A 27,499-nucleotide genomic window follows, 5' to 3' on the forward strand; every position below is an offset into this window, starting at 1 on the left:
GATCTTTCCATTGATATATTATTTTATGGTACTACTCCTCCCCAAAAAAGTGGTGTATACACTTTTCCCAAAAAGTTTCCACAATTTTGGCCACTGCTGTACAAATACATTAAGAAGAATTAATATTCTGGCCATAGATCTTTCCTTCTTGAGCAAAATCAAAACATGAGTGGCTGCCATCAGATGTCTTGCCACTTCTCAAGCTGTTCAGGTAACACTGCTATGCTCCTCTTTGAACCTTCTTTCAGAGTTTTCTTTTCTTTTCTAAAATGGAGCCGTAGATCTCCTCCGTCATGGGTGTGTAGTTCTTCTCCAAGTGATCCAGGAAGAAGAGGGGATCACTGATGGTGGCAGGATTGAATCCATCTCTCACCAGCTGAGCTTTCAACTGCTTGAAAGTTCCTGTAATCTCCAGCTTTTCCTGCATGAAGTATAAGGCAGAGGTGAAAACAGAGATGAGAATTTGTCCTTCACTATTGCCCTGCCTCATTAATAAAGCCAGTGAATGGTGCTTCCCTTATTCTCTTATTGTCTCTAGTGTGAGACAAATTAAAGAAATTTGTTCAATGGATTCCCACCAAGTGTTATTCCCCCACGAGAAAATCCATCACACCACTTTCTTAATGGGTAGTGAGGCATGAATGAGTAAGTGTTGGAGACAGGGGTGGGATTCAAAAATTTTAGCAACCGGTTCTCTGCCCGGTTGCTCGGTGTGCTTGACCATGGCAGGCATGGCCTACTCAGCCTCCTGCACTGCAGTGGGGTGGCATTTTCACTCTCCCCAGGCTCTGCAGGTTTTCTTCAAGCCTCTGGGAGGGCGAAAACGGCCTCCCCTGGGCTTTGCAGGCCCTCCGGAGGCTGCAAATGGGCCCGTTTCTGGACTTCCGGAACTTCCGGGAGGCCTGTTTTTAACCCTCCCCAGCTCCGGATACTTTCCTTGAAACCCTTACAGTTTATAGAGTCAGCATATTGCCTCCAACAATTTGGGTCCTCATTTTACTCAAATTGAGGGCAGCTGGCAGTCAGCAGATGTAGCCTGCAGTACGGCACTCTAACCACTGCGCCACCGCAGCTCATAAATCATCGACGTACTTCTACTTTTTAATAAAATGAAAGCATTGTTAAAGCAAAGAAACTCCATGCAGATTCATTTGGTAACTTTCATTACTAGCAATCCTTACTATAATTTATTCCAGTTATGGTTGTTATTCATTTTTTTTAAATAAAATCAAACCTACATTTACTTCCTTTCCACTCATATTATGATTGGCATCAGCACTTCTACTTCTATTATACTTTAAGATGCTGAGGTATGTGGTTTTGAGTTATTTTTTTTCTAATGGTAAGCAAGAGCATAAATCAACTGTTTCTTACCTGGATACGAATGAAGTGGGGTATGGCATAGCTAGGGAGATAATCCTTGGTATGCATGAACAGTTTCTTTCCATCAAAGGGGCACCCATCCTTCAGCCGTATGGCTGCCATCCCAATCTTTCCTTCATGCCCTGGAACAAATCAGAATGGGATAACTGACAATAAAGATATATGTTGTACAGAAAAAAATAATAAAATTGTTGGTTGCTACTGCTAGGCCTGGTAACCCTCATTCTATCTTCTGTCCCCATGAAGCTGACAATATCTTATGCTCAGTTCATGACTGATGCTATGATTTAGCCTTATCCTGCTGCTTCCCATATCACAAAATATCCATTTTTGTTATGTACCATATTTTTTGGAGTATAAGATGCTTCACAGTATAAGACACATCTTACGTTTTGTGGGAGAGTTTAGGATGGTTTGGAAACTGAAACAATATTTGCTGTCTCCAAGGAAGGAGAAAGCAAGGAGCCTGGGCATGGCTCTGAGTCTGTGCTGAGCTCTAAACTAGTCTGCTGCTCAAAACTGAAACTGAAACTCCTCTCCTCTGCTTGTGTTTTCCATGTTGGAAAACCTGCTTTTGGTGTTGTATATTTACTTCATGTGTTATATTATATATAAAGAGAAGTTATTGAATCCTGCTGAATCAGTTACTTGTGTGTGCTTTCTGGATGTGATTGCTGCTGCAAACTCTGAGTCCTTGCAGCAAATAGCAAACAGCCAGGTCAGCTTCAGCACATTATTACAGCCTGATTCAGCACAAGCAGCTGATTGGTGGGTGGATTGGCCTCCTGGAATATCCCCAATCAGCTGTTCCAGGCTTCAGGGGTTGCCACAGACCGTTGCAGCCTCTATACCTCACGTTTTTGGCTACATTAGGTGTATAAGATACACCCAAATTTTCACCCTCTTTTTTGGGGGGGGAGTGTGTCTTATACTTTGAAAAGTACGGTAACTAAAGAGTAGTTGCACATAATATTGCAGGTCTACTTGCAGTGCAAGGTAAAACTTCAAGATGGCACTAGCTGAAAGAAAATATGGGACTGCTTCTCTATTCTATCTAACTTAGATTTTTCTACCCTTGGGCTTGTATCAATCAATTTACAGATGTGAAATAGCTGATAGACTACAGGTAATGAATAATCTAACCAACTTGTCAGTGGGCGCAGCTGCCGCTACCAGTTCATCTGAACCAGATAGAACCGGCTGAATACCACCACTGGTGTGTAGAAGAGTGTATAGGTGTTTCAAACTCACCTGGCACTGGTACTCCATATACATTGACTTCCTCAATGATATCCAAAACTGCCAATGTCATCTCAACCTCAGTGGTAGCCACGTTCTCACCTTTCCAACTGCCAAAACAGGAGGGATTGATTTCTTTCACAGGTCGGTAGAATGTATCAATAATGTATTATTTAGCATTTGGATATTCAGTAGATGGCTTCATTCACAAGATTTATTTCTGGGTTTTTGACCAGGGGAACATGTTACTTAACTCACTGAGGTAAACTCAAGGGGATGGGCCTGCTAGCAAGCATAGGGAGAATTCCTATCAATAGAGGAAGTTATTTACTATGGTCACTCAGCCAGGGATGGGATTCAGAAATTTTAGCAACTGGTTCTCAGCCCGGTTGCTGGATGGGCACTTTCCTCGAGTTTCTCAGAGAGCAAAAACAGCCTCCCCAGGCTCCAGAGGCCCTCCAGAGGTCGGGAACAGGCCCATTTTTGGACTTCCAGTACTTCCGATAGGCCCGTTTTTTGCCCTCCCCAGGCTCTGGAGGCTTTTGTTGAGCCTCAGGGAGGGTGAAAATGGCCTCCCTGGGCTCTGGAGGCCCTCTGGAGGCTGGAAACAGGACTGTTTCTGGACCTCTGGAAGTTCCAGTAGGCCCGTTTTTCACCCTCCCAGAGCCTCCGTACAGACCCTGCAGTTACTTGGCATCTAAAAGCGTGGAGACTCCTGGGAGGGGTGGGGAGGCATGGGCGGGGTCAGCCAGTCCTTACAACTACTGGTTCAGCAAACACGATTAAAATTAACATCCGATTTGCCCGAATCGGTCTGAACCAGCTAAATCCCACCCCTGCACTCAACCATAGTAAATAATGTTTGTGTGAATAAATGCCCATGACTGACAGAGGGTTAAAAGAAAATAACAGTGATAATTACTTTGTTAACCAAGTTCATGGAACAAACCATTGATTAGTTATAATATAAGCATGGATTAGGTCACCATCACATAAAATCTAACAAAATATGTTATCCATTGGAAAAATAATATATGCAGCTCAGGGTTGAAATGTTAGGTTTTAGTGCTCTCTGAGCTTGCTTGTTTCCTTGCAGACAATTATTACCAGACTTGGGACCATCATCAGTGCCCTGTATGGGTTGGTACCATAGATAGGGAGTTGTAGGTTTATTGTTCGGTTGTTCTTTGGCATTCACTACAATTTATAGAGTCATAAAGTATCAGTGAACACAAATGAATCCTGTCCCCATTCAGTATCTTACTTCAGACAAGCAAAACTACAGATCCAATTTAGCAACTAAATGAATAGTGAGACTCACCGGAAAGTATCTCCCATCCGATCATGGAAATAGATAAAACCTTCCTGGTCTTCCCTCAAAAGATCTCCGGTATTAAAATAACTGTCTCCTTTCTTCAGGACATTACGCAGAATTTTCTTCTCTGTGTTTCCATGATCTCCTGCATAGCCGTCAAATGGGACTACCTTACTTATCTTCACCACCATCAAACCTGCCTGTCCTAAAACATCAAAAGGGAATCAAGTGGAATCAAGTGGTCTCACAACAAAGAACCAATAGCACCTCTAAATAAGGATTATCCGATCTTCCAATCATCAGCTGCTAATAACTTCCCAAAAGACAAAGCGAGTTATAATCCTCAGCCTTTTCTCGCTTGCACTTTCCTCACTTCAGCATAAGTATGTGCTAGCAATACTTTTTGCACTGTGTCCTCATGACATCATCATCATCCAATGTGTCCAAAAGGAGTGTGACTATTGGTTGATATGAATGGATTGTTGATATATGCTCTGTCTAGAATGGATAGACTATCCCTGAGATGGCGAACCTATGCAAGCCTGCCACAGATGGCACACAGAGCCCTCTCTGCAGGCACGTGAGCCATCACCCCAGCCCAGCTCCACCGCACATGCGCTCGTACCTCCCGCCAGCCAGCTGATTTTTGGATCTCTGCTGTGCATGTGAGGGGCCGGAGCACATGCGCATGCGTGGGTGGGTGGGGTGCGCATGGGGGGGTTGTGTGTGCATTGCATTATGGGTTATAACTGCACGGAGGCCTACTAGGCCCAAAATGGGGCATGGGGATGTGGCGCACCCCCCCACACACACATCCTGTTTTTGCTCCCAGGAGGCTGCAGGGAGGCCTACTAGGCCCAAAACAGGGTGCGAGGGGGGATACGAGCTGTGGTAAGACACTTACACTGATTATATTGGTTACATCAATTATATGAATTGGTTATATGAATTAAAAGAATTGGCATTTATTTTAGGGAAGTAAAAAAGATTATACACCCCTCTCATCCCTACCCCCCATCCTTCATATATTTTATTTTATTTTATTTTATTTTATTTTATTTTATTTTATTTTATTTATTTTATTTTATTTTATTTTATTATTTTATTATTTTATTTTATTTTATTTTATTATTTTATTATTTTATTTTATTTTATTTTATTTTATTATTTTATTTTATTTTATTTTATTTTATTTTATTTTATTTTATTTTATTTTATTTATTTATTTATTTATTTATTTATTTATTTATTTATTTATTTATTTATTTACTTACTTACTTACTTACTTACTTACTTACTTACTTACCTACTTACTTACTTATTTAGCTTATATGCCACCCTCTCTCCGGAAAGGACTCAGGGCGGCTCACAGCAATAAAACAGACAAATCAATATTAAGTGTTAAAACCATTAAAACTCCCCTTAAAAACCCCTTCAATCCAATCTGGCCTGGCGAAATAACCCTGTTAGATTACACCCCCCCCCCCCATCAAAGTGGATCCTGGGCACTGCGCTGCAATGGAGAAATGGGCAATGGAGCGGCCAGCACAAGGGAAGGAGGAGGGAAAGAAGCCTTCTCCTTCCCTCGTGCCGGCCGCTCCATTGCCCGTTTCTCCATTGGAGTTCAGCGCAACATCCAGGATCCACTTTGATAGCAGGGATAATTTAATAACAACAATGCTTGAACCGGTGGTAACCGGCTGAATACCACCACTGGATTGGCTGCAATATCATGATCAAAACTCACATGCCTCAGTGAATATTAAAAGGGTTGAGGTTTTGATTGCACAGTCACAGCTGCCATCTTGATATTTTTTATACATGGCCCCAAGCCTTACTCTTGAGGAGACCTCCTTCTGAGGAGCCACTCCTGCCTTTTGGCAGCTCTGCGCACCAGTGCATCGAGAAGAGGCTCCTCCTCTTCATCCTCTTCACTTAAGGGAGCTTCTGGAGGTTCTGAAGGCCCTGGCTGAATCCCTGCCTCTGGTACCACAGCTTCTCCAGCCTCATTGTCTGACTCAAATGCCAGCTGCACAGGCTGCTGGCGCAGCACCACACCAGCCTCCTCGCTGTCCGAATCAGCCACCAGCCGCACAGGCTGCGTACGGGCCACAACACATGACCTGTTTGCAACTGGGCCATGGAAGCATTGGGTGAGCATGCACATGCATCTTCACTTGCTTGAACAATGGGAGAGCACGTGCGTGTGTGCTCCAATTGCGTGAACGGTGGGCACATGTGTGCACGCTGCTCACACAAATGAAGCTGCACATGCATGTTATGGCCGCTCATGCAGAACCATCTCCTCTTCCTCCCCTGCCGGTCTACAAAGCCAGAAAGGTTGGGAAACTCTGCCATATACCTGATGTTGCCTGGGATTTAAGTTCAAAACCATTCTTAAAGATCCATCTCATCCTAGGCACCTTTCTTTTTTTTTTTTTTTTGAACTATTACCATCTGGCAGACAGTACAGGTCAATAAAGACATTTGTTTCAAATGATTCCGGTGCTTAAAGGTGATAAACAGCTGATGGAGTGGCAAAAAGGAGTGAATAAGTTTGTTTGGAATGAGAAAAAGCCAAGAGTTAAATTGAAAATTATGCAAGATGTTCGTGAAAGGGGTGGCCTTAAACTTCCAAACCTACGACTGTATTATGAAGCAGCAGCGTTGACACAAGCAAGTGATTGGTTTGGAAGGACAAAGATTGGAATACTGAATATAGAGAGTTATGATCTTGAATTTGGTTGGCATGCATATTTATTCTATGAAAATAAAGTGGATAAAGTATTCAACAGCCATATACTTAGAAACTCCTTGATGAGAGTATGGAAGAAGCACCGGTTCAAATGGGATTATAAAATACCGTTGTGGTTGGATCTTGGCCATATTATACGGAATATAAACATAAAGTCACTCGGGGGGGGGGTTATACAAAGAAGTTCTTTTTAATGATGGGGGCAGATGGCAACTAAAGACATTAAATACACTGTTGGAAGAAGGGATTAATTTAACTTGGTTACAGTATAATCAACTTCAATTGAGATGGAGAGAAGATCAAAAAACTGGTTTAATGTTGCATGAAGAAGAATTGGTAAGACAGATAAAAGAGAAAGGCCCGATGCATATCAAGAGGGTTTATAATGTGTTGTTAGAAAGAGATTCAGAAAATGAATTGGTTAAAGATTGTATGATAAAGTGGGCGCAAAACTTTGCACAACCAGTTATGATGGAAACGTGGGGAAAAATATGGGTTCAGAATGTTAGATTTACACAGTCACAGAATTTGAGGGAAATTTTTTATAAAATGTTTTATAGGTGGTATTTAGATCCTAAGAAATTGTCATGCATTTATCCTAATGTTCAACCAAAATGTTGCAGATGTGATTGTTTAGATGCTACATATTATCATATATGGTGGACTTGCAAGAAAGTGAAGGCTTTTTGGATAAAAATCTGGTGGGTTATGCAAAATGTTCTGAAGAAAAAACTCCAATTTTCTCCTCAACTGTTTTTATTGGGCATAGTTAAGGACTTTTCAATGGGTGAAATAAAATTGATATTGTATATGGTGACAGCAGCTAGGTTACTGATTGGTCAATATTGGAAAAGGAATGTTATGCCTACTATTGAAGAATGGACTTTGAAGGTGGCCAGTTTTGCAGAAATGGCGAAGATATCAGCATACTTAAAAGACCGGACTCAAGAGACTTATGTATGGGAATGGAAGAAATGGATAGATTATGTGCAGAATAAATATCAAACTAGGAAGTACCAGATAGCTTTTAGTTGAATGTTGTGTAGAAATGTATAGTATATAGGGGGTACAATAGTTCAATGTTGTGTAGAAATGTATAGTACACAGGGGGTAGAATAGATGGGAAGTAAAGTATGATACAATATGATTTGGATTTGGATTTCACCTTGGGGAAGTCATGGGAGGAGGGGAGGGTTAGGGAGGGAAAGGGGGGGGGGGAATGGGAAAATTTGTATTTGTAAAACTTTTTCAATAAAAAAAAAATAAAGACAAGGACAAATAGGCTGAAAAACAACTTCTATCCCAGGGCAATAACCATATTGAATTCTACGGTATAATGCAATATCGGGTTTTCAATTTCAATTATATAGAAGGTAAAGGATGTATGTTTGTGTTTTTATTTTTATAGTTATAGTGTACACTGAAGACAGCATTGTACCATGTGCAGTGACAATAAAGTAAACTATAAACTGTATACTGCACGAGTCAAAAAGAGGGCTGTGAAAATATTTACAGACCCCTCACATCCTGGGCATAAGCTGTTTCAACTCCCACCCTCAAAATGACACTATAGAGCACTGCACACCAGAACAACTAGACACAAGAACAGTTTTTTCCTGAATGCCATCACTCTGCTAAACAAATACTGTCAAACTATTTATTAAGTCTGCACTACTATTAATCTACTCATCGTTCCCACCACCCATCTCCTTCCACTTATGACTGTATGAATGTAACTTTCTTGCTTGTATCCTTACGATTTACATTGATCTTGTTCCTGATTGCTTATTTGTACCCTATGCCTATCATTAAGTGTTGTACCTTATGATTCTTGATGAACGTATCTTTTCTTTTATGTACACTGAGAGTGTATGCACCAAGACAAATTCCTTGTGTGTCCAATCACACTTGGCCAATAAAAAATTGTATTCTATTCTATTCTAAACTATTTATGGCAGTTTTGAAGCCATTGATTGAAGCCATTCAATGATTCAAGTTTTGAATCAATTGAAGCTCAATTGATTTGGAGGAGCAGGTTTGAAACGATTACACTGAAGGACGTATCTCTTTCTACGGGGTGAATTCTTGACAATGTAAAGTCTGATTTATCTTAAGTATGTCTTGTTTTCTTTTTTGTTCATCTGTTTTAGAAAACATACCTGTAGGCACTCGGATACAGAGCCCCTTCTCATCTCTCACAGGCTGATCTGCATCCACATCATATTGCAGAAATTCATAGTTAAGTAATTTCTGAAATTGAACAGACAAGTGGAAATATGAGCCCCGAACAGGCCAAATGACAGGTTTATATGGGTTTGATGAGCAAAAGGAACTTCATGGGATTAGGATTAGGATTAGGGTTAGGGTTAGGGTTAGGGTTAGGGTTAGGGTTAGGATTATGGTTATGGTTATGGTTATGGTTATGGTTATGGTTATGGTTATGGTTGGGGTTGGGGTTAGGGTTGGGGTTAGGATTGGGGTTGGGGTTAGGTATGTCTTTTTCTTAAAATACTCCAATTACATTTCAAATAGTTCTAAATATATAATTTTTGACCCTACATTTCTATGTCTATACAGGCTCGAGGTCTAAGTGGCTAGAAGTGGCCCAGATATTTTCTTCTCATTACCTTAATATAGAAATTGGTCCTTCCCACTGCTCCAACTTTTCCTGCATAATTAATGAATCCACCACTTCCTTCTGTAGCTCCATAAATTTCAACGATTTTGATGGGTCCAAACCTATTCAGGAACTCCTTCCAAACCTCAAGTCGCATCCCATTGCCAATGGCCATTCTCACCCTATGGTCACGGTCATTGTCCCTCTGCACGGTGAGATATCAAGGAAATTAGAGTTCTCCAAAATAAATACTATATTATGCAGCTAACCAGGTTTTTTTAAGAGATTGCTTGATGAACATTGTATAAGATGGTGGGAAGGAGTGGCAGTCCATAAAGATTGTTTACAATTAGTCTATCAAATCTACGAGGAAACTTTACCTATTTCAGACTACAGTTGCATACAGTAGTGGCCAAAATTGTGGAAACTTTTGGGAAAAGTGTATTTTCTACAACTAGCTAATAACACCACTTTTTTGGGGGGGGGAGTAGTACCATAAAATTATATATCAATTGAAAGATAATTTAATCAAGAATGTAATGCAATAACTTTTATGAAGGATTTGCTATTAGAATAGCAGTTACAGTATAAAGAAGAAAAGTGAAACAAATAGAAAAAATGAGATATACAAAAATTTCCACCATGTCAATACTTAGTTGGGTAACCTATCAGCCTCCATCAGTATTCATCTGGCTAGTGTTCCTGTCAGTGTGTGAGAGAGTTGAGGGTTGTTTGGAAATTGAAACAGTATTTTCTGTGTGAGCAACAAGGAGACAGTAAGGAGCCTGGGTGTGGCTTAGCTCAACTGTTCTGTACTAAAGCTGCATGCTGCTATGAGACTAAAACTAAAACTGAAACTGAAACTCCTCTCCTCTGCTTGTGTTTTGCTTGTATTTACTACCACATTGGAAAACCTGCTTTTCGTATTGTATATTTACTTCTATTAACTGGGTTTTATTGCTGGGTCACTTCTGACTAACAAGTTTCTTTAGTCGGCTCCATAGATTTTCAATTGGGTTAAGGTCTGGGCTATTCCCAGGTCATTCCATCAGTGGAATATGATTATTTTGAAACTTCAAAAAAAAGTGGTGTTATTAGCCATCAAAAGTTTCCACAATTTTGGCCACTACTGTAGCTATGATGCCTTTAGTTTAAACAGATAGAAATCCATGTCACCAGTCACAGGTTTGGTTTTCAAATTCTGGTTAATACCTTAGTATTAACTTGAATAGCATCTCTGAGCAAGTAGCAGGGATTCAACATTGACTAAAGCCTAGCAGAAATATTAGGAGCTACCACATTCTAGCATTTATAACCAAATGACTCAAGGGTGAAATCCAGCAGGTTCTAACTGGTTCTGGAGAACTGGTAGCGGAAATTTTGATAGTTTGGAGAACCGGCAAATACCACCTCTGGCTGACCCCAGGGTGGGATGGGAATGGAGATTTTGCAATATCCTTCCCCTGCCATGCCCACCAAACCACGCCCTCAGAACCGGTAGGGAAAAAAAATTGAATTTCACACCTGAAATGACTATTTTGTTTACTGTTTGTTTACTGTTGCTGTAACAATGCCTATTCCCTCTCTAACTCCTCAATATTATTTACGGGACCGCCTACTACCACCAATAGCCTCCCACCGGCCAGTACGCTCTCATAGAGAGGGACTCCTCCGGGTGCCGTCAGCCAAACAATGTCGGCTGGCGACCCCTAGGGGGAGAGCCTTCTCTGTGGGGGCACCTACCGTCTGGAATGAGCTCCCCCTGGAGATACGGAGGATCCCGGATCTGCGCACCTTCCGCCGCACTGTGAAGACCTTTTTATTCCAGCAGGCGGGCTTGGCCTAATCTCTTCCCTTTTAAATATGTAAATTTTAATCTGTTTTTAAATTATTGGGGTGTTTTAATCTGTCTGGGCCAAAATAATTTAATTTGATTTTATCTGGTTTTTAAATTTTTTATGTCTATGTTATTTTATTGTTTGGCTGTTCACCGCCCTGAGTCCTTCGGGAGTAGGGCGGTATACAAATCGAATAAATAAATAAATAAATAAATAAATAAATAAATAAATAAATAAATAAATAGAAAAAATGTTGTCATTTACTAAGCTCTCCACAAATATTTCTACTTTTGAAAACTCCCTGTAATCCTTTCTTGGAGTTGAATTCTCCAGATCTATAAAAGATTAATTCAGCCTTGGAACTGGCCAGTTTGAAATGAAACTGGTCACACAAATGCAAAGCTAAGCAACCCTAAACCAGATTATATCAGACAGGCATTAATAAACTCTTAGGCACCTTTCTTAGAATACTTTTCTTTGTTTTACCTCCATATTTCTGGATCAGCTCACAAAGCTTTTTTTCAGATGTTTTACAACCTGCTAAGACCTTGTTGTGAGGAATATAAGAAGAAATAGTGCCACTGCACCATAGCATCAGTCAACCTAAAGTATATATTCCCATATAAAGATACAACACTATTCTTCTGAGAAAGATTAGTAATAATACCATTCTTTTACCTCTATAATAGATAGATTTATAAATACATATGAATCTGTACAGCTACATATATCTGTTCTATGACCTGCTGCTTGGCAAGTATACCATATTTTTCAGAGTATAAGACGCTCCGGAGTATAAGACACACCTTACTTTTGGGGGAGGAAAATAAGAAAAAAAAATTCTGCCTCAGCCTACCAGCCTCCATCGGCATTCATCTGGCTAGTGTCTTGTCAGTGTGTGAGAGAGTTGAGGGCTGTTTGGAAATTGAAACAGTATTTCCTGTGTGAGCAACAAGGAGACAGCAAGGAGCCTGGGTGTGGCTTAGCTCAACTGTTCTGTACTAAAGCTGCATGCTGCACTGAAAGTAAAACGGAAACGGAAACTCCTCTCCTCTGCTTGTGTTTTGCTTGTCTTTACTACCACGTTGGAAAACCTGCTTTTGGTATTGTATATTTACTTCATATGTTATGTTATATACAGGGGTGGGTTCTAAATATTTTAATACTGGTTCTGTGGGCTTGGCTTATTTTGTGGGCATAGCTTGGTGGGGGTGATAATGTGACTGGGTGGGTGTGGCCAACTTTTTTTTTTTTACTTTTAAAAGCATTTTTTCTACAACTTTAAGAGGTTGCAGAAAAAAAATGCTTTTAGAAGCCTCTGACGATCAGGCAACTCAGCTGGGATTGCCAGAGGCTTTTAAAGGCATTTTTTTTCCTACAACCTCTTTGACCAAAGAGGTTGCAGAAAAAAATGCTTTTAAACGCCTCTGACGATCCCAGCTGAGCCGTGCGATAATCAGAGGATTTTTTTTTCACTTTTAAAAACATTTTTTCGGCCAAAGTGGTTATAGAAAAAATGCTTTTAAAAGTTTTTTAAAAAAGCCTCTGATGAGGTGGGTGGGGCAAGCGAGCGGCGATCAGGCTGGGGACCGGTTGGGGGGCGTGGCCAGCCAATGTTATTACCGGTTCTCCGAACTAGTACAAATTTTTACTACCAGTTCTTGTGAACTGGTGTGAACCGGGAGCAACCCACCACTGGTTATATATAAAGAGAAGTTATTTGATCCTGCTGAATCAGTTACTTCTGTGTTCTTTCTGGATGTGATTGCTGCCGCAAACTCTGAGTCCTTGCAGCAAATAGCAAACAGCCAAGTCAGCTTCAGCACATTATTGCAGCCCGATTCAGCATGAGCAGCTGATTGGCGGGTGGATCGGCCTCCTGGAATACCTCCAATCAGCTGTTCCAGGCTGCAGGGATTGCCACAAACCATTACTGCCTCTGTACCTCACGTTTTTGGCTACATTCGGTGTATAAGATGCACCCAAATTTTCACCCTCTTTTGGGGGGGGGACTCCAAAAAATACACTATATATTCCCATATAAAGATATAACACTATTCTTCTGTGAAATATTAGTAATAATACCATTCTTCCCCCCCCCCCTTTTACCTCTATAATCGATAGATTTATAGATACATACGTATCGGTATAGCTACATATATCTGTTCTATGACCTGCTGTTTGGCAAGTATAATTATTATTTTTTTCATGAAATAGGAAAAAGGGGAGGGAATTCGGTTACATGAAGGGACAAGGAATGGAAATAGGAGAAAGGAATACATAAACAGACTTAGCATTCATGACAAACTGTGCCTTGGACTCCACAATATGATACAAGCATAGTTATCTTCTAGATTTGCATCTGCATTGCCTGGACACTGCTACGTACAATCCGGCAAGCAGTTCCCTTCTCATTCTTTGCAATATTGTTTTCTGAAGTATTAGTCCATCTTATCAATTACCTTTGGTGCATTACACAAGTAGCGCATCATTTCTCCCACATACTGGATCACAGTGACATGATAACGTCTGCAGTCATCCCAGTAATGAGAAACAGAGAATTTAGACCTCAGAACATGTGTAGCTCCTTACATAAACAGAGAGAGAAAGTTCATGAAGTTGCTGTTATCAATAGGTTAGAACCCTGAGCTGAAATGCTCCACCCTGCAGCTTTTCAATAGCATCTTCCCCTAGTTACTGGATATCTGCCCAGTTGCTGGGTGGGCATAGCCATGGTGGGTGTGGCCTACTTGGCTTCCTGCACCATGGTGGGGGGGGCATTTCCACCCTCCCCAGGCTCCGGAGGCTTTCCTCCAGCCTCCGGAAAGGCCAAAACGGCCTCCCCTAGGGTCCAGAGCCTGTTTCTGAACTTCTGGAACTTCCAGGAGGCCCATTTTTTGCCCTCCCTAGGCTCCTGAGACTTTCCTTGCCCTTGAGGGCAAAAATGGCGTCCCCTGGGCTCTGGAGGCCCTTTGGAGGCCAGAAATGGACCCATTTTCAGACTCCCGGAACTTCCAGGACACCCATTTTTCACCCTCCCAGAGCCTCCATGCAGGCCCTGCACTTACCTGGCATCCAAACGGGCCATGTGCAGACTCCTGGGAGGGGATGGGAGGGGATGGGAGGGGAAGAGTGGGAGGGTCCAGCCAGTCATCTCAACTACCAGTTCGACGAACCAGATATAAAATTAGCATTCGGGTCACTCAAACTGGTCCGAACTGGCTGAATCCCATTTTAGGCCTGCTTAAAAAGGCCTAAAATGATTTGGCTCCAGGACATTTGAAGAGGACAAAGTCAAGATATAAATCAGATAAATAAATATATAAATTAAGAGGTTTTCTTCTCAGCAAGTTTCCTGCTTCTGTGAATGTTATTCTTCTGCAATCAGATCTCCAAATAGGTTGGGATGTTGGCAAGAAATAGGCCATTTAGGTTTATATATATCTTTTTTACAATTTATACAGTTGTGATCAGAAAATATTTGATCCCCACATATTTGGTCCACCAATCTATCCACCCATCCTCTATTCAATGATTTACTAGTTGTTTTCTGCTTCTTCGTTTAGCTGGGTAGCCTTTACCACTTTAAGAGGTAAAGTGGTAAAGAGGTGGGATTCAGCCGGTTCGGACTGGTACAGGTGAACTGGTAGTGCGACTGCGGGAGGCTCCACCCACCTACCCAGATGTAGTGCACGACCACTGCACATGCATGGAAGGCCATACACATGTGCAGAGGAGGTGCGAGTGAGCAAAGCAAGCACATGTGCATGCACCCTCACATTTGCGAACCAGTAGGGAAGGTAAGTGAATCCCACCTCTGCATAAAACTGATACTATGACCCATCCTAGAATTACCTATTAGGAATAACTGGCAACAAATATTTCAATAAATAAATTACCAAACAAAAAGTGATGTCATTCTCATGTCCTTCCATTAGGGAGATTGTGAGTTGAAATCCCATACAATAGTCATGTGAAAATGGTCAATAAGTCACTTTTTTCAATGCTGTTGTAACTTTGAATGGTCACTAAATGAACTGTTTTAAGTCAAGGACTACCTGTACACAGGGATTGGAATGAAAAATTTCAGCAACCGGTTCACTGCCCGGTTGTTGGGTGGGCGTGGCCATGCGGGCATGGCCTACTTAGTCTCCTGCACCATGGCAGGGGGCATTTTCACCCTCCCAGAGGCTGGAAATGGGCCTGTTTCTGGACTTCTGGTACTTCCGGTACGCCTGTTTTTTGCCCTCCCCAGGCTGAGGAGGCTTTCCTGGAGCCTCCAGGAAGGCAAAACGGCCTTCCCTGGGCTCTGGAGGCTCTCCGGAGGCTGGAACCAGGCCCATTTCCAGACTTCTGCTACTTCTGGTAGACCCATTTTTCACCCTCCCAGAGCTTCCAAGTGCACCCTGCACTTACTTGGCATCCAAAATGGGCCACGTGGAGACTCCTGAGAGGGGTAGGATAGGGTGGGCAGAATCAGCCAATCCTTGGAACAACCGGTTCAGCAAACCAGATTAAAATTAACATCTGGTTCACCCGAACTGGTCTGAACCAGCTGAATCCCTCCCCTGCCTGTACATCATTACTGTTGGTAAATAATTGACACTACAGCCTTCACGTCTTCCTGCTTGCCTCCTCCTTTTTTTCCCTAACTCCTTCATGCAGAGTTATTATTATCTTGCTGGGAAAGTATCTGAGGCAGGCTGTGATGTTCTCTGTTTTATGCTATACATAAAATATAAGATGATATAAGAACTCTGTGTCTCTTGATAACACTCTGAGGGTTAAGGTCTCTTTATGTGTATTCCAGGCTCCCTGGTCCTTTGTGCCTACCCAAGTCTATGGTCCCCATTAACCCAAGGAATCCAGCTGAGTGGTACAGAGGGAGTGGAGAATAAACAACATCCTTGTTATGGACGCTGGACAGGCGAAACAGATGGGCAGCCGTGATTGCTTTCTTCTGGGAAATGATAGCAGCTTTGGGGAGTCCTGGAGGAAAGTGAAAAAGAGAATATGAAATAAAGGATGCAATGAATTTAAAGAAAACGCAAGAAATGACCATTGACAATTAGTTTCCTGATTGTATGCTTCACTTCATGGCTGATTTAGGGATTATATGACTTTGACATTTCAAAAGCACTCACTGGCAAAAGAAGAAGGAGGAGGAGGAGGAGGAGGAGGAGGAGGAGGAGGAGGAGGAGGAGGAGGAGGACAGATCAATGAACTAAAGCTTTGAAGCATGCCAATTTTCATTCAACAACAGCATCACTAGATGACATGATCAGGGGTGAAATTTGACTGGTTTGGACCGGTTCGGGAGAACCGGTAGGGACGATTTGAATCGGTTTGCCGAACCAGTAAAAACCAGCCCTGGTTGGCTCTGCCCATGCCTGCCTGCTCGCCCGCTCGCCGCTCACCCCTTCTGGCCGTTTGACCCATTAATGTTAAATGCTGCAGCAGAGAGAATCCAAACTTTTCACCCTCCATTCACAGAGAGGCTGCTCCAGCCTGTCCCTTTAAGGTAGTCCCTGGAAGGGACTACCCTTCCGGGGGGGACCATAAAAGGAGCAGCATGGAGGGAGTGGAAATGGAGTGAATGGAGGGAGAAAAGTTCGGCTTCTCCCTGCCACAGCATTCACTATGAGCCCTTCTGGTGCTGATACACATTTTTTCCAGTGATGAAATCCAATTTTTTTTTTACTACCAGTTCTGTGGGCGTGCCTTGGTGAGCATGGTGTTGCTTGATGGGGGTGACTTGGATGTGGCAGGGGAAGGATACTGCAAAATCTCCATTCCAACCCCACTCCAGGGGAAGGGATACTGCAAAATCCGCATTCTTGCCCCATTCCTGGGGGAAGGATATTGGAAAATCTCCATTCCCACCCTACTCTGGGGCCAGCCGGAGGTGGTATTTGCTAATTCTCCAAAGTACTCAAAATTTCTGCTACTGGTTCTCCAAACTGCTCAAAATTTCTGCTACTGGAACCTGTCAGAACCTATTGGATTTCACCCCTGATTTTTTCCTACCAGGTTTTTTGGGCATGGCTTGTTGTGGGGATCATGTGACTGAGTGGGCATGGCCATGAGTGACATTGAATTGGCCACACCCACTCAGTCATAGGACCTCCACCACCAAACCACGCCCACAGATCTGCTAGGGAAAAAAATTGAATGTCACCACTGGATAAGATGATGATGATGCAAAGTGGACAGGTGGACATGATGGCATGATGATGTCAGGTGAGCAGGAAGCTTTGCAGACACACAAGACCTCTTACCTAACCTTGTTACTTATTACCTAACCCTGATCTAGGCTATGCATATCATAAAAACCATGCAATCATACAAGCAGAAGTCAACAGAGAGTCTTTCCTGCCAACAGCATAGTTTATCCTTCTAGGTCTCCCAGCAACCATTCCACCTTTCATGCTCCTCACCTGTGGTCCCAGAGGTGAAGATATAGAGACATATAGATTTAGGTGTTACTTTGGCTCTGAAGGAAAAGGGCACTGATTCAGCAGAACTTAATTTGATCCGTTTGAGCAGTGGCTCTACACCTTCAGTTGGGGAATCCTCACTCAGATAGAAAACACGTATCCCTTCATCATTTAAAGTAGGCAGGACATCTTCAATGGCTTCTTTTAAATCTTGAAAAAGGAAAGAAAAAAATATTTGATTGAATTGACGGCCTTGTTTTTGAAAATCTAGAATAGGATAGGATAGGATAGGATAGGATAGGATAGGAGAGGAGAGGAGAGGAGAGGAGAGGAGAGGAGAGGAGAGGAGAGGAGAGGATAACAGAGTTGGAAGGACCTTGGAGATCTTCTAGCCTTGACTTAGCTTGACTCTCTCTTCTTTGTGGCAGCCCCTGAGATATTGGAAGACTGCTATCATGTCACCCCTAGTCCTTCTTTTCATAAGACTGGACTTACCCTGCAACCATTCTTCATATGTTTTATCCTCCAGTCCCCTAATCATCTTTGTTGCTCTTCTCTGCATTCTTTCTAGAGTCTCAACACCTTTTTTACATCTCTTTTTGAGCCTCTTCCATAAATACTAGAACTAAGGAAAAACATGGCACAATCTCTGCAAAGAAATTTGTTGCCTGCATCCTTACGAGTTATACTGATATTGTTTCCTGATTGCTTATTTCTAACCTATGACTATCATTAAGTGTTGTACCTTATGATTCTTGATGAACATATTTTTTCTTTTATGTACACTGAGAGCATATGCACCAAAGACAAATTCCTTGTGTGTCCAATCTTGACCAATAAAAAATTCTATTCTATTCTATTCTGTTCTGTTCTGTTCTGTTCTGTTCTGTTCTATAATTTTAACACCATAAATATCATGTTGAAGATATAATGCAAAGAAAAATGCAAGAGTTGGAATAATAATGTATTAGTCCATCTGTCACAAAATTGGTTCTAAATCACTGAGAATAAAAAAAAAAAAACCACCATCAATAACAACGAGATTCAATAGGTTTTGCAAAATATCGTGTTGGTCCAAATAGCAGTGGGATTAAACATGATAAAATAAAATCCATACACTTTAGAATCAGAGTAAAGTGCAACAAGGCAGGCCATGTTGCAAGGATGCCAGACCATCGCATCCCCAAACAGGTCCTCTATGGTGAGCTGTCTCAAGGAAAGCGATCCCACGGGGGACAAAGGAAGCGATACAAAGACATGTTGAAAGCAGTGGTGGGATCCTCCCCGTTTAACAACTGGTTCGGTGATTGGGCATTTTGTGCACGCCCGTACCTAACGAGCGCTGCGCGTGTGCACAATCTAAAGAAATCTTCACTTCCAGTCTTGGTGCGATCGCCATGCAGTGCTATTTATCCCCTATTTCCTATTCAAGCCACCATCCGGTAGTCTGTCATCAACCCCCCCATCAGCTGATCAGCAGTCTTTGTAATTCCCACTCTGTATGTGCTTCTGATGTCCCATAATGTCATCAAATGGCACCAGGCAGGGAAGGGAGCTGGAAGCCTTTTCATTGCTGCTAGTAGTCGCCATTCGCTGTCCGATGCCTCGCAAGTGCTGTCCGCTGCCTGGATCACCTCCCACCGGCCCAGACATCAATGTGGTTATCTCTGATGACTGCGGTTCCCCCAGCCCTCCCATATATGGCGAGTCCCGGCCGGGGTTCGACATCCGGGTTTCTTCGGAGGAGTAACAAATCCTCCGAATTTGTGATTTGCCGCACAAATCAGCTGAGGAGATAAAGGTAGGAAAATAGTTAAAAGCCTCCTTCAAGTCCCTGGATATCGACACCACCTCCTGGGAAACCCTGGCACAAGATCGATCGACATGGCGCACGCTGATCACGCAGGCTGACAGACATCTGAAGACAGCAGAACAACCATAGCAGAAGAGACGTGAGCACTCCGCAAAGCCAGAACTGCAAACGCTGCAACCCACACATGTCTGCCAGACATGTGGCAGAACATTTCATACCCGTATAGGCCTTACTTACCAGCCACCTGCGGACACACCGTGGACAGCGCACAACCTGTTAGATGTCAAGGTCCTCTTCTAACACGATGGACAAACATCATCATCAAAGTGCCAAGGAACAGAACAGTCATGATACCTAATGATACAGCTGGCCAAATTTGGCTGCAAAACATTATCCCCGAATCCCATTTCAGGTAGTTGTTGAGAAAGATGGTGCTGTAGGAATGGCACCATTTCATGCAGAAATATCCCATGTCATGTCAGGTCTAATTGTGATAGAAAGACATTCAGAAAATGACCAGTTTTCTTCTAGGACCAGAAGGTGATAAATCTTTTATTTCTCAACCCAGCTGCACTGGAAGACATGGTGGAAATGCAGTGGTGGTAGAAATTGACTCCTTTGCTAAATAGGGCTCAGTTGCTAATAAACTTTCACTCATCAGATTGCTTCCAACCACAACCACAATCACAACCTTCCTTGTTTCTTAACGATAGTCATAGGAAAACAGTTAATATAAATCTTAAGGATACCAGAAACAAGGTTACAGTCATAAATGGGAGGAGATGGGTGATAGGAACAATGAGAAGATTAATACTAATTCAGACTTAGTAACTAGTTTGACAGTGTTGAGGGAATTATTTGTTTAGCAGAGTGATGGTGTTCAGGGAAAAAAACTGTTCTTGTGTCTAGTTGTTCTGGTGTGCAGTGCTCTATAGCGTCTATATTATGATATGACTATCATTAAATGTTGTACCTTCTGATTCTTGGCAAATGTATCTTGTGTCAGGTTTCGTTGCTATCTTAAATAAACTTCATTTTCAAACTCAAAGTCTCTAATGAATCTTTTTTTTAAAGAATAGAGAACGACATTTCTGAACTCTTTTGCAGCCAAACTGGCCCCTCCTTCCAACACCCTCCCCTTCCGCTCTCCAACCCCAATGTCCCATTGGCCATCATGCAGATCCATCTCTTCGTCCCAGCACGTTCTTTCACAGGAATTTGCCCCCCTCCCTCCATCACCCAGGTAACACTATCAGCTGTATGCAGAAAACTAGGTAAAAGTTCATCTCAGCAATAAATCAACGCTTCTTCTCTTTCGTTCATTCCAATCATGTCAGCACTGGAAAAGAGCCTAATTTGGAATGCTGACATCCGGCCCCTCTCCCTTCACTTCTGCGACGTAACCTGCCCCATAGGAAAAACCACAACAAGATAAGCATCATTAGCCCCTCCTTGGCTGCGAACCCCCCCTGCTTTCCCGGGTGGTCTGCATGGAATTTTGCTATAAGGCGGTCAGCTTGGATGTTTGAGCTCTTCACCCAGGAAGCCTCTGACAATGGGTAGCCCTTCCATTTAATTAAGTATTGGAGGCGCCCCCTGTGCCATCTTGAATCAAGAATTCGCTGCACTTCGTAATGTGTTTGGCCCCCAACAACCAGGGGCACAGGGGGTTCACGTGGTGTCAGCCTTAAATTAGACCCCACTACAGGTTTTAGAAGGCTACTGTGAAAAACGGTGTGAATTTTCCCCAAAAGCCGTGCCAACTGCAATTGCACTGTAACGGGGTTGATTATTTTTATTATAGGAAATGGTCCTATAAATTTCGGGCCCAATTTCTTGCTCGGGAGTCTCAGTCTCAAGTACTTGGTGGAGAGGTAAACTTTCTCTTCCAACTGAAATGGTCTTTGGGGAGTTCAGTGCTTGTCCGCTTGTTCCTTATAAGATTGAGCCGCCTTTGCCAGCGCCCTCTTAACATTCTCCCAAGTTTCTCTCAACATTGCCATCCAGTCGGTCAAAGTGACTGAGGAAGGGGGCTCCCTCGGGTACTCTGGCATGGGGACAAATTCCATGCCACTCACTACTTTGAACGGGGTTAGCCCCATGCTGCTGTGGACAGCATTATTATAGGCGACCTCTGCAAAAGATAGGAGGTCTGCCCAATTGGACTGCTGGTAGTCGACATAACATCTTAAATACTGTTCTATCATAGCGTTCAGTCTTTCCGCCCCCACATTGGTGCTCGGGTGAAATGCTGAGCTGAGCCCTTGGGATGACCCTATGGAGCGTAGAAACTCCCTCCAGAACTTTGCTGTGAACTGGACCCCTCTGTCGGAAATGATTCTCCTGGGGACTCCATGTAGGCGGTAAATGTGTTTCAGGAACAGTTTGGATAACTGACGGGCTGAAGGCAGTCCACTACAAGGAATGAAGTGTGCCTGTTTGGAGAATAAGTCTATTACAGTCCAGATCACTGTATTTCCACTGCTCCTCGGTAGATCTACTATAAAGTCCATTGCAATCTCCTCCCATGGTCTTGTCGGTTCAGCTACTGGTTGCAACAGCCCAGGCGGGCACCCTGGTCTTGTCTTCATCGTGGCACAAATGGTGCAGCTTTTTACATAACTGTCTATGTCCCTTCTCATGTGGGGCCACCAGAACTGCCTTTGTACTAGGTGCAGAGTCTTTAGGAACCCGAAGTGTCCTGCTGGTTTAACATCCTGGCTCCTCTTGAGAATCAGGATGCGTAAAGTCTGTGGGACATAGAGCTTTGTCTCCCTCCATGCTAGTTCATCTCTTTTTGTCAAGAGATGTTGATTGTCTCGATACCAGGGGTCTGTCAGCGTTTCATTTTTTAATTTTGCAGTTAAGTCACTTGCAAGTTGGCCCTGCTGGTCACATTGTTGCCGTCTGGTGATCACTTGAGCCGCAGCTTGGGTGGAGGGGATAATGGCATTCACTACCTGCTCCCGCTCACTGTTGTATTGGGGCATCCGGGAGAGGGTGTCAGACAGGAAATTTCTCCCTCCTGGGATGTGCTTAAGCTCAAAATTGAAGCGATTGAAGTATTGTGCCCACCGTACTTGCCTGGGTGACAGTTTCCGTGGGGTTTTTAGGGCCTCTAGGTTTTTATGATCAGTCCAGACTTCAAACAGTTTCTGGCCTCCCTCTAGTAGGTGCCGCCAGGTCAACAAGGCCCATCTTACTGTGAACGCTTCCTTCTCCCACGCCACCCATCGTCTCTCTGTATCGGTGAGTTTGCGAGAGGTGTAGGCACAGGGTTGTAGATCACCTTGGTTGTTCTTTTGGAGTAACACGGCTCCTACTGCCAGATCACTTGCGTCTGCTTGGATGACAAAAGGCTGTTCCGGATCCGGGTGTTTTAAAACAGATTCTTTTGCAAACATTCCTTTCAGCATCTCGAATGCCTGTTGGCAGGTCAGGTTCCATTGTAGGGGTTGTCCCGGGCGAGGTTTCGTCGCTGGGCCTCCTGTCTTTAGGAGGTCCGTCAAAGGTTTGGCAATCTTCACGAACGAGGGGATGAATTGTCTGTAGAAGTTTGCAAAACCTAGGAAACTTTGCAGTTGTCTGCGGGTGCGAGGGGGCTGCCATTGTAGAACTGATTGGACCTTGGCTGTGTCCATCTCTATCCCCTCATTTGATACTCAGTAGCCCAGGTAGCCTAGCCGTGATTGGTGGAAATTGCATTTTGATAGTTTGACATATAGGTTTGCCCTTAGCAGTTTTTTCAGTACTTGGCGGACGAGAGGTATATGTTCGTCTATGGTCTCCGTGTAGATGAGAATATCGTCCAGGTAGACGAGGATCCCTTTGTAAAGGTGTTCATGTAAGACTTCATTTATTAACTGCATGAACACTGCCGGGGCTCCTTGCAATCCAAAGGGCATTACTTTGAACTGGAAACTACCCAGGGGGCAGTTGAATGCTGTTTTCCATTCATCTCCTGCCTTTATGCGTACTCGGTAATAAGCTTCTCGAAGGTCTAGTTTGGTAAAAACCTTCCCTTTAGCTAGGTGGGTTAGCATGTCCTTCATGAGGGGGAAGGGGTACAAGTTGTGTACGCAAACAGCGTTGATACTTCGAAAGTCGACCACCAGTCTCATGGAGCCGTCCTTTTTCTCTTTAAACATGACCAGTGCTGCTACCCTTGGTTTTACTGGCTCAATAAATCCCCTTTGTAAGTTTTTGTCTATGTAGTCCCGCATTTCCTGCATTTCTCGGGGCGTCATGGCATACATTTTAGGTTTGGGTAGTTTCGCTCCCGGGATAATCTCAATGGCACAATCGGTCTCACAGTGGGGGGGCAGAATGTCACACTCGGCCTCGCTGAATACCTCCGCAAGGTCTTGGTACTCCCCTGGGATCTGGTTTGCATTACAAGCGGTGGTGGGTGCGGCTGCCAATTGCTTTGCTGCACCTTCTGGGAGGGACCCTTGTGTTGGTGGTGTTTTCTTCTGTAGTGGAGGGCTGCTTTGGGGTTTCAGCGTGGGAGGGAATTCTTCTGGTCAGGGCGGCAGGGGTTGGGGCCCCTTTGCTATTCTCAGCCTGCGGGTCCCCTCTTGCCACCAAATGATTGGGCCCCATTTGTCCAGCCACGAGAGTCCCAATATGACTGGTTCTTCATCTTGGGGGCTATTATGAAGCGGATCGTCTCCCAGTGATCTGCTAGTTCTAGTCTCACGGGTTCAGTCAAGTGTGTGGTGTACGCTCCTCCCACTAGGGACCCATCAACTTGCTCAAAGCGAATTGGTTGTTTGAGCTGTTTAGCTCGGATTCCCAACTTTAGAACTGTGGGTAGGTTGATTAGGCACCGTGTGCTACCCGAGTCTATTAGGGCTTGGAAAGTCTCTTGGGCCCCTGTTTTGGGGGCTGTTAGGCGTATGGGGAAAAGAAAAGGATGGACGGGTCCACTCACCATCGGGTCGTCCTCCCTTCATCCTCCGTTCATAGGGTTCGGGGGACTGATCTCCCTCATCTGGGATTCCTCTGGTTTCGGTCAGATGAGCGAAAAACTCCGGGATTTGGGGAGCTTCCCGCGGTACGTGAGTGATGCGCTTGGGCCCTCGTTCCGGTCGTGCTTTGGGTGGTGGAGCTGGTCCCGATCTAGGCATTCCACATCTTGCTGCTATGTGGCCGCTTCCTCCACATCTGTAGCATTTCAGTGGGCTCCGTGGGGCAGTTGGTCTGTAGGAGGGCTGTTATGTTGGGGTTTCTCATCTGTTGAGTGGCCCCTGGTCTGGTCGGCCTCTTTCCTTTCCCTCTGGTGGTTTTGATGTGTCACTCACCCGCAGCCCTCTGTCGACTTTTATCGCTACCCGGAACCATTCAGCGAGTTGGTTTGGGACGGCTCCTCCCTTTCTGCCCTCTCCTCTCTGTGCTGAGCTCTGTAGGGCCGGCCTTGGTGTTGATAGTCCTCTGCCTCGCTTCTCATCCTGGGGTAGGGAGGTGCTGCCTTGTCTGGGCTTCACTGCCATTCCCATCCCCAGTTCACCCTTCCCAATTCACTTAGGGGCTTTTCTTTATCTTTTACATTTGCAAAGGGAAATCCCGCCTCGGAGGCTTTTGGCACAGTCCCCGGGTACTTATCTGGCTCACGTTTCTTTGCTTGAAGTTCTGCCGGGGGGGAGAAGGCGGAGAAAGTTGAACCTTTGTATTTTCCAAGTTGGCTGGGATCACGACCGCTTCTGCTCCTCCCGTTGCTTGAAGCAGGCTTTCCTCCGAGAGCTTGGCTTCAGCCATAATCCGTCCGACCAGACGTCTGGGAGGGAACGGGATGATTTAAACTCAGCCAGCCTGGGTTTGGAGGAGTTTGGCTGTCTGTCAGGTTTCGTTGCTATCTTAAATAAACTTCATTTTCAAACACAAAGTCTCTAATGAATCTTTTTTTTTATTAAGAATAGAGAACAACATTTCTGAACTCTTTTGCAGCCAAACTGGCCCCTCCTTCCAACACCCTCCCCTTCCGCTCTCCAACCCCAATGTCCCATTGGCCATCATGCAGATCCATCTCTTCGTCCCAGCACGTTCTTTCACAGGAATTTGCCCCCCTCCGTCCATCACCCAGGTAACACTATCAGCTGTATGCAGAAAACTAGGTAAAAGTTCATCTCAGCAATAAATCAACGCTTCTTCTCTTTCATTAATTCCAATCATGTCAGCGCTGGAAAAGAGCCTAATTTGGAAGGCTGACATCTTGTCTTTTTAGGTACACTGAGATCATATCCACCAAAGACAAATCCCTTGTGTGTCCAATCACACTTGGCCAATAAAGAATTCTATTCTATTCTATTCATAGGGTACAAATAAGCAATCAAGTCATACTAGGAAACAATCAATTTAAGTAGAATTCTATTCTATTCCATTCCATTCCATTCCATTCCATTCCATTCCACTCCACTCCACTCCACTCCACTCCACTCCACTCCACTCCATTCCATTCCATTCCACTCTACTCTATTTTAAAAGGAGAGAAAGGACCAGTAGTTATGACATATTTACTACTGTATTTCCCCAAAAATAAGACCTGTCTTATATTTTTTTGAAACCTGAAATAAGAGCTTGGCCTTATTGCCATGTGCTCAAAAGCCTGATTGGGCTTATTATCAGGGGATGTCTTATTTTGGGGAACACAGGGTATTTTCTATGGAAGCATTTTCCTACATGATTCTCTCACCTGGAGTTGATAGAAGAACTTTAGCCTTGCAAGATTTCAGCACATGTATCAGAGATTTGAGTCGGATGTTATAGTTGACACATGCCATGGTACAGCCAATCTTTGATAATCCGATCCAAACTGAGATATAGGCAGGGATGTTCTTGAAGAAAACAGCCATGGTATCCTCTTCTTTCAGCCCCACATAGTCCTTCAGTACTCTGGCTATCTGATTGCTGTGTCTATCAATGTCTCGGTAGGAATAAACTTCGTCTTCAAAGAGAATCAAGGGTTTATCTGAATATTTCTTCACTCTGGCCAAAAAGATTTCTAAGAAAGTGATCGGGGGAACGCGGTTCATGTATGTGTAGCATCGATATCCCATTAATATGTACCGAATCAGGTTTTTCAGATCCAACCAAAAATAAGGGAAGAAAAATTTTCCCACCAAGGGCAGAAGAATCAAAAGCCCAAGGACAGCTGTGTATAGATCCAGCATGGTCGGGATTTAGGCTTGGTATCTTGGAAGAGGTAGATCGGATTCCGATTTATTGCAGGATCTATCCAAGCTCTGTTTGCAGGATCTATCCAAGCTCTGTTTTGCGGAAGGCAAAGAGAAGAGAAATGATGAATAATCAAAAAGATGCAATGCTCACACGCCACCCCGTTTCTCAAGGCTCCTTAAATGAAGGGACCTTTGTTCCCCAGCCAATAAAATTTGAATGACATGCTGACAGCTCTGTAATCTCAGCATGCTGCTTCTTCCTTACCTTCCTCATCTGTTGCTAAACTTCCTCATCTATAACACAGGTTATAGTGTTTTTCAGCAAGAGGCTGAATACTTATATGCAGTGCTGCCTAACTTTCGTCCTTGTGCCCACAATTTAGATCTCAAAGTCCTGAAGGGGGGAAAAAAGTTGTTGGCCCATTTGATGCTGAAAATTAACAATCTGGAAGGTCACTGGCCTTTGCAGAACAAACATTGATGACACAATTTAATCAAGAAAGGGGGAAAAAAAAACCCAGATACATTCAGCTGCAATACAAATGAAGGAAAGGCACATGCGTGAACGAGGCTTACTTAATTAGTTTGGCAAAGGATCTTGCAGTCATCAGCTCTTCTTTCGAGCTGCTATCTATAGTGGGCCATATTATACTACAGCAGTTCTCTGCAATCTGGTAGTCACTAGCTACAATAGTGGCCAAAATTGTGGAAACCTTTTGGGAAAAGTGTATTTTTGAGGTTTGATGGCTAATAACACCACTTTTTTTTCTCAGAGTTTCTTTTTTTTTAAAAAAAAAATTATTTATTTCTTTACAACAAAATATTTATTCGCACACAGATCGCGATGGGAGCTTTAGAGAATATATTAATTTCAGTCAAGATATGCAAATAAAAAATAATAATAAAAAAATCTACACTAACCTTATC

General features: G+C 43.4%; 1 protein-coding gene across 1 annotated transcript; it reads right to left on the reverse strand.

Moving 5' to 3' along the window:
- Window positions 1-136: 136 nt before the first annotated feature.
- LOC117657296 (long-chain fatty acid transport protein 2-like) lies at window positions 137-26,698 on the reverse strand. Its single transcript, XM_060685532.2, has 10 exons — window positions 26,089-26,698; window positions 17,585-17,794; window positions 15,981-16,136; window positions 13,610-13,734; window positions 9,320-9,514; window positions 8,852-8,942; window positions 3,944-4,142; window positions 2,635-2,732; window positions 1,375-1,505; window positions 137-421 (listed from the first exon to the last, which is right to left on the reverse strand). The coding sequence occupies exons 1-10, from the start codon at window positions 26,564-26,566 to the stop codon at window positions 245-247; spliced, it is 1,860 nt and encodes a 619-aa protein (XP_060541515.2). The 5' UTR covers window positions 26,567-26,698; the 3' UTR covers window positions 137-244.
- Between the last annotated feature and the right edge of the window lie 801 nt (window positions 26,699-27,499).

Source organism: Pantherophis guttatus, chromosome 4 (assembly GCF_059756535.1).
Source record: "Pantherophis guttatus breed Tessera chromosome 4, ASM5975653v1, whole genome shotgun sequence".
NCBI lineage: Eukaryota > Metazoa > Chordata > Lepidosauria > Squamata > Colubridae > Pantherophis > Pantherophis guttatus.

What these genes read in the sequence shown, in the direction of transcription:
- LOC117657296 (XM_060685532.2), bottom strand. Translation starts at nt 26,566, where the DNA reads ATGCTGGATCTATACACAGCTGTCCTTGGGCTTTTGATTCTTCTGCCC. An exon ending in ACTTGTGTAATGCACCAAAG is followed by an intron (nt 9,515 to 13,609) that starts GTAATTGATAAG and finishes CTCACCGTGCAG; the next exon opens with AGGGACAATGACCGTGACCA. An exon ending in CCCACTTCATTCGTATCCAG is followed by an intron (nt 422 to 1,374) that starts GTAAGAAACAGT and finishes TACTTCATGCAG; the next exon opens with GAAAAGCTGGAGATTACAGG.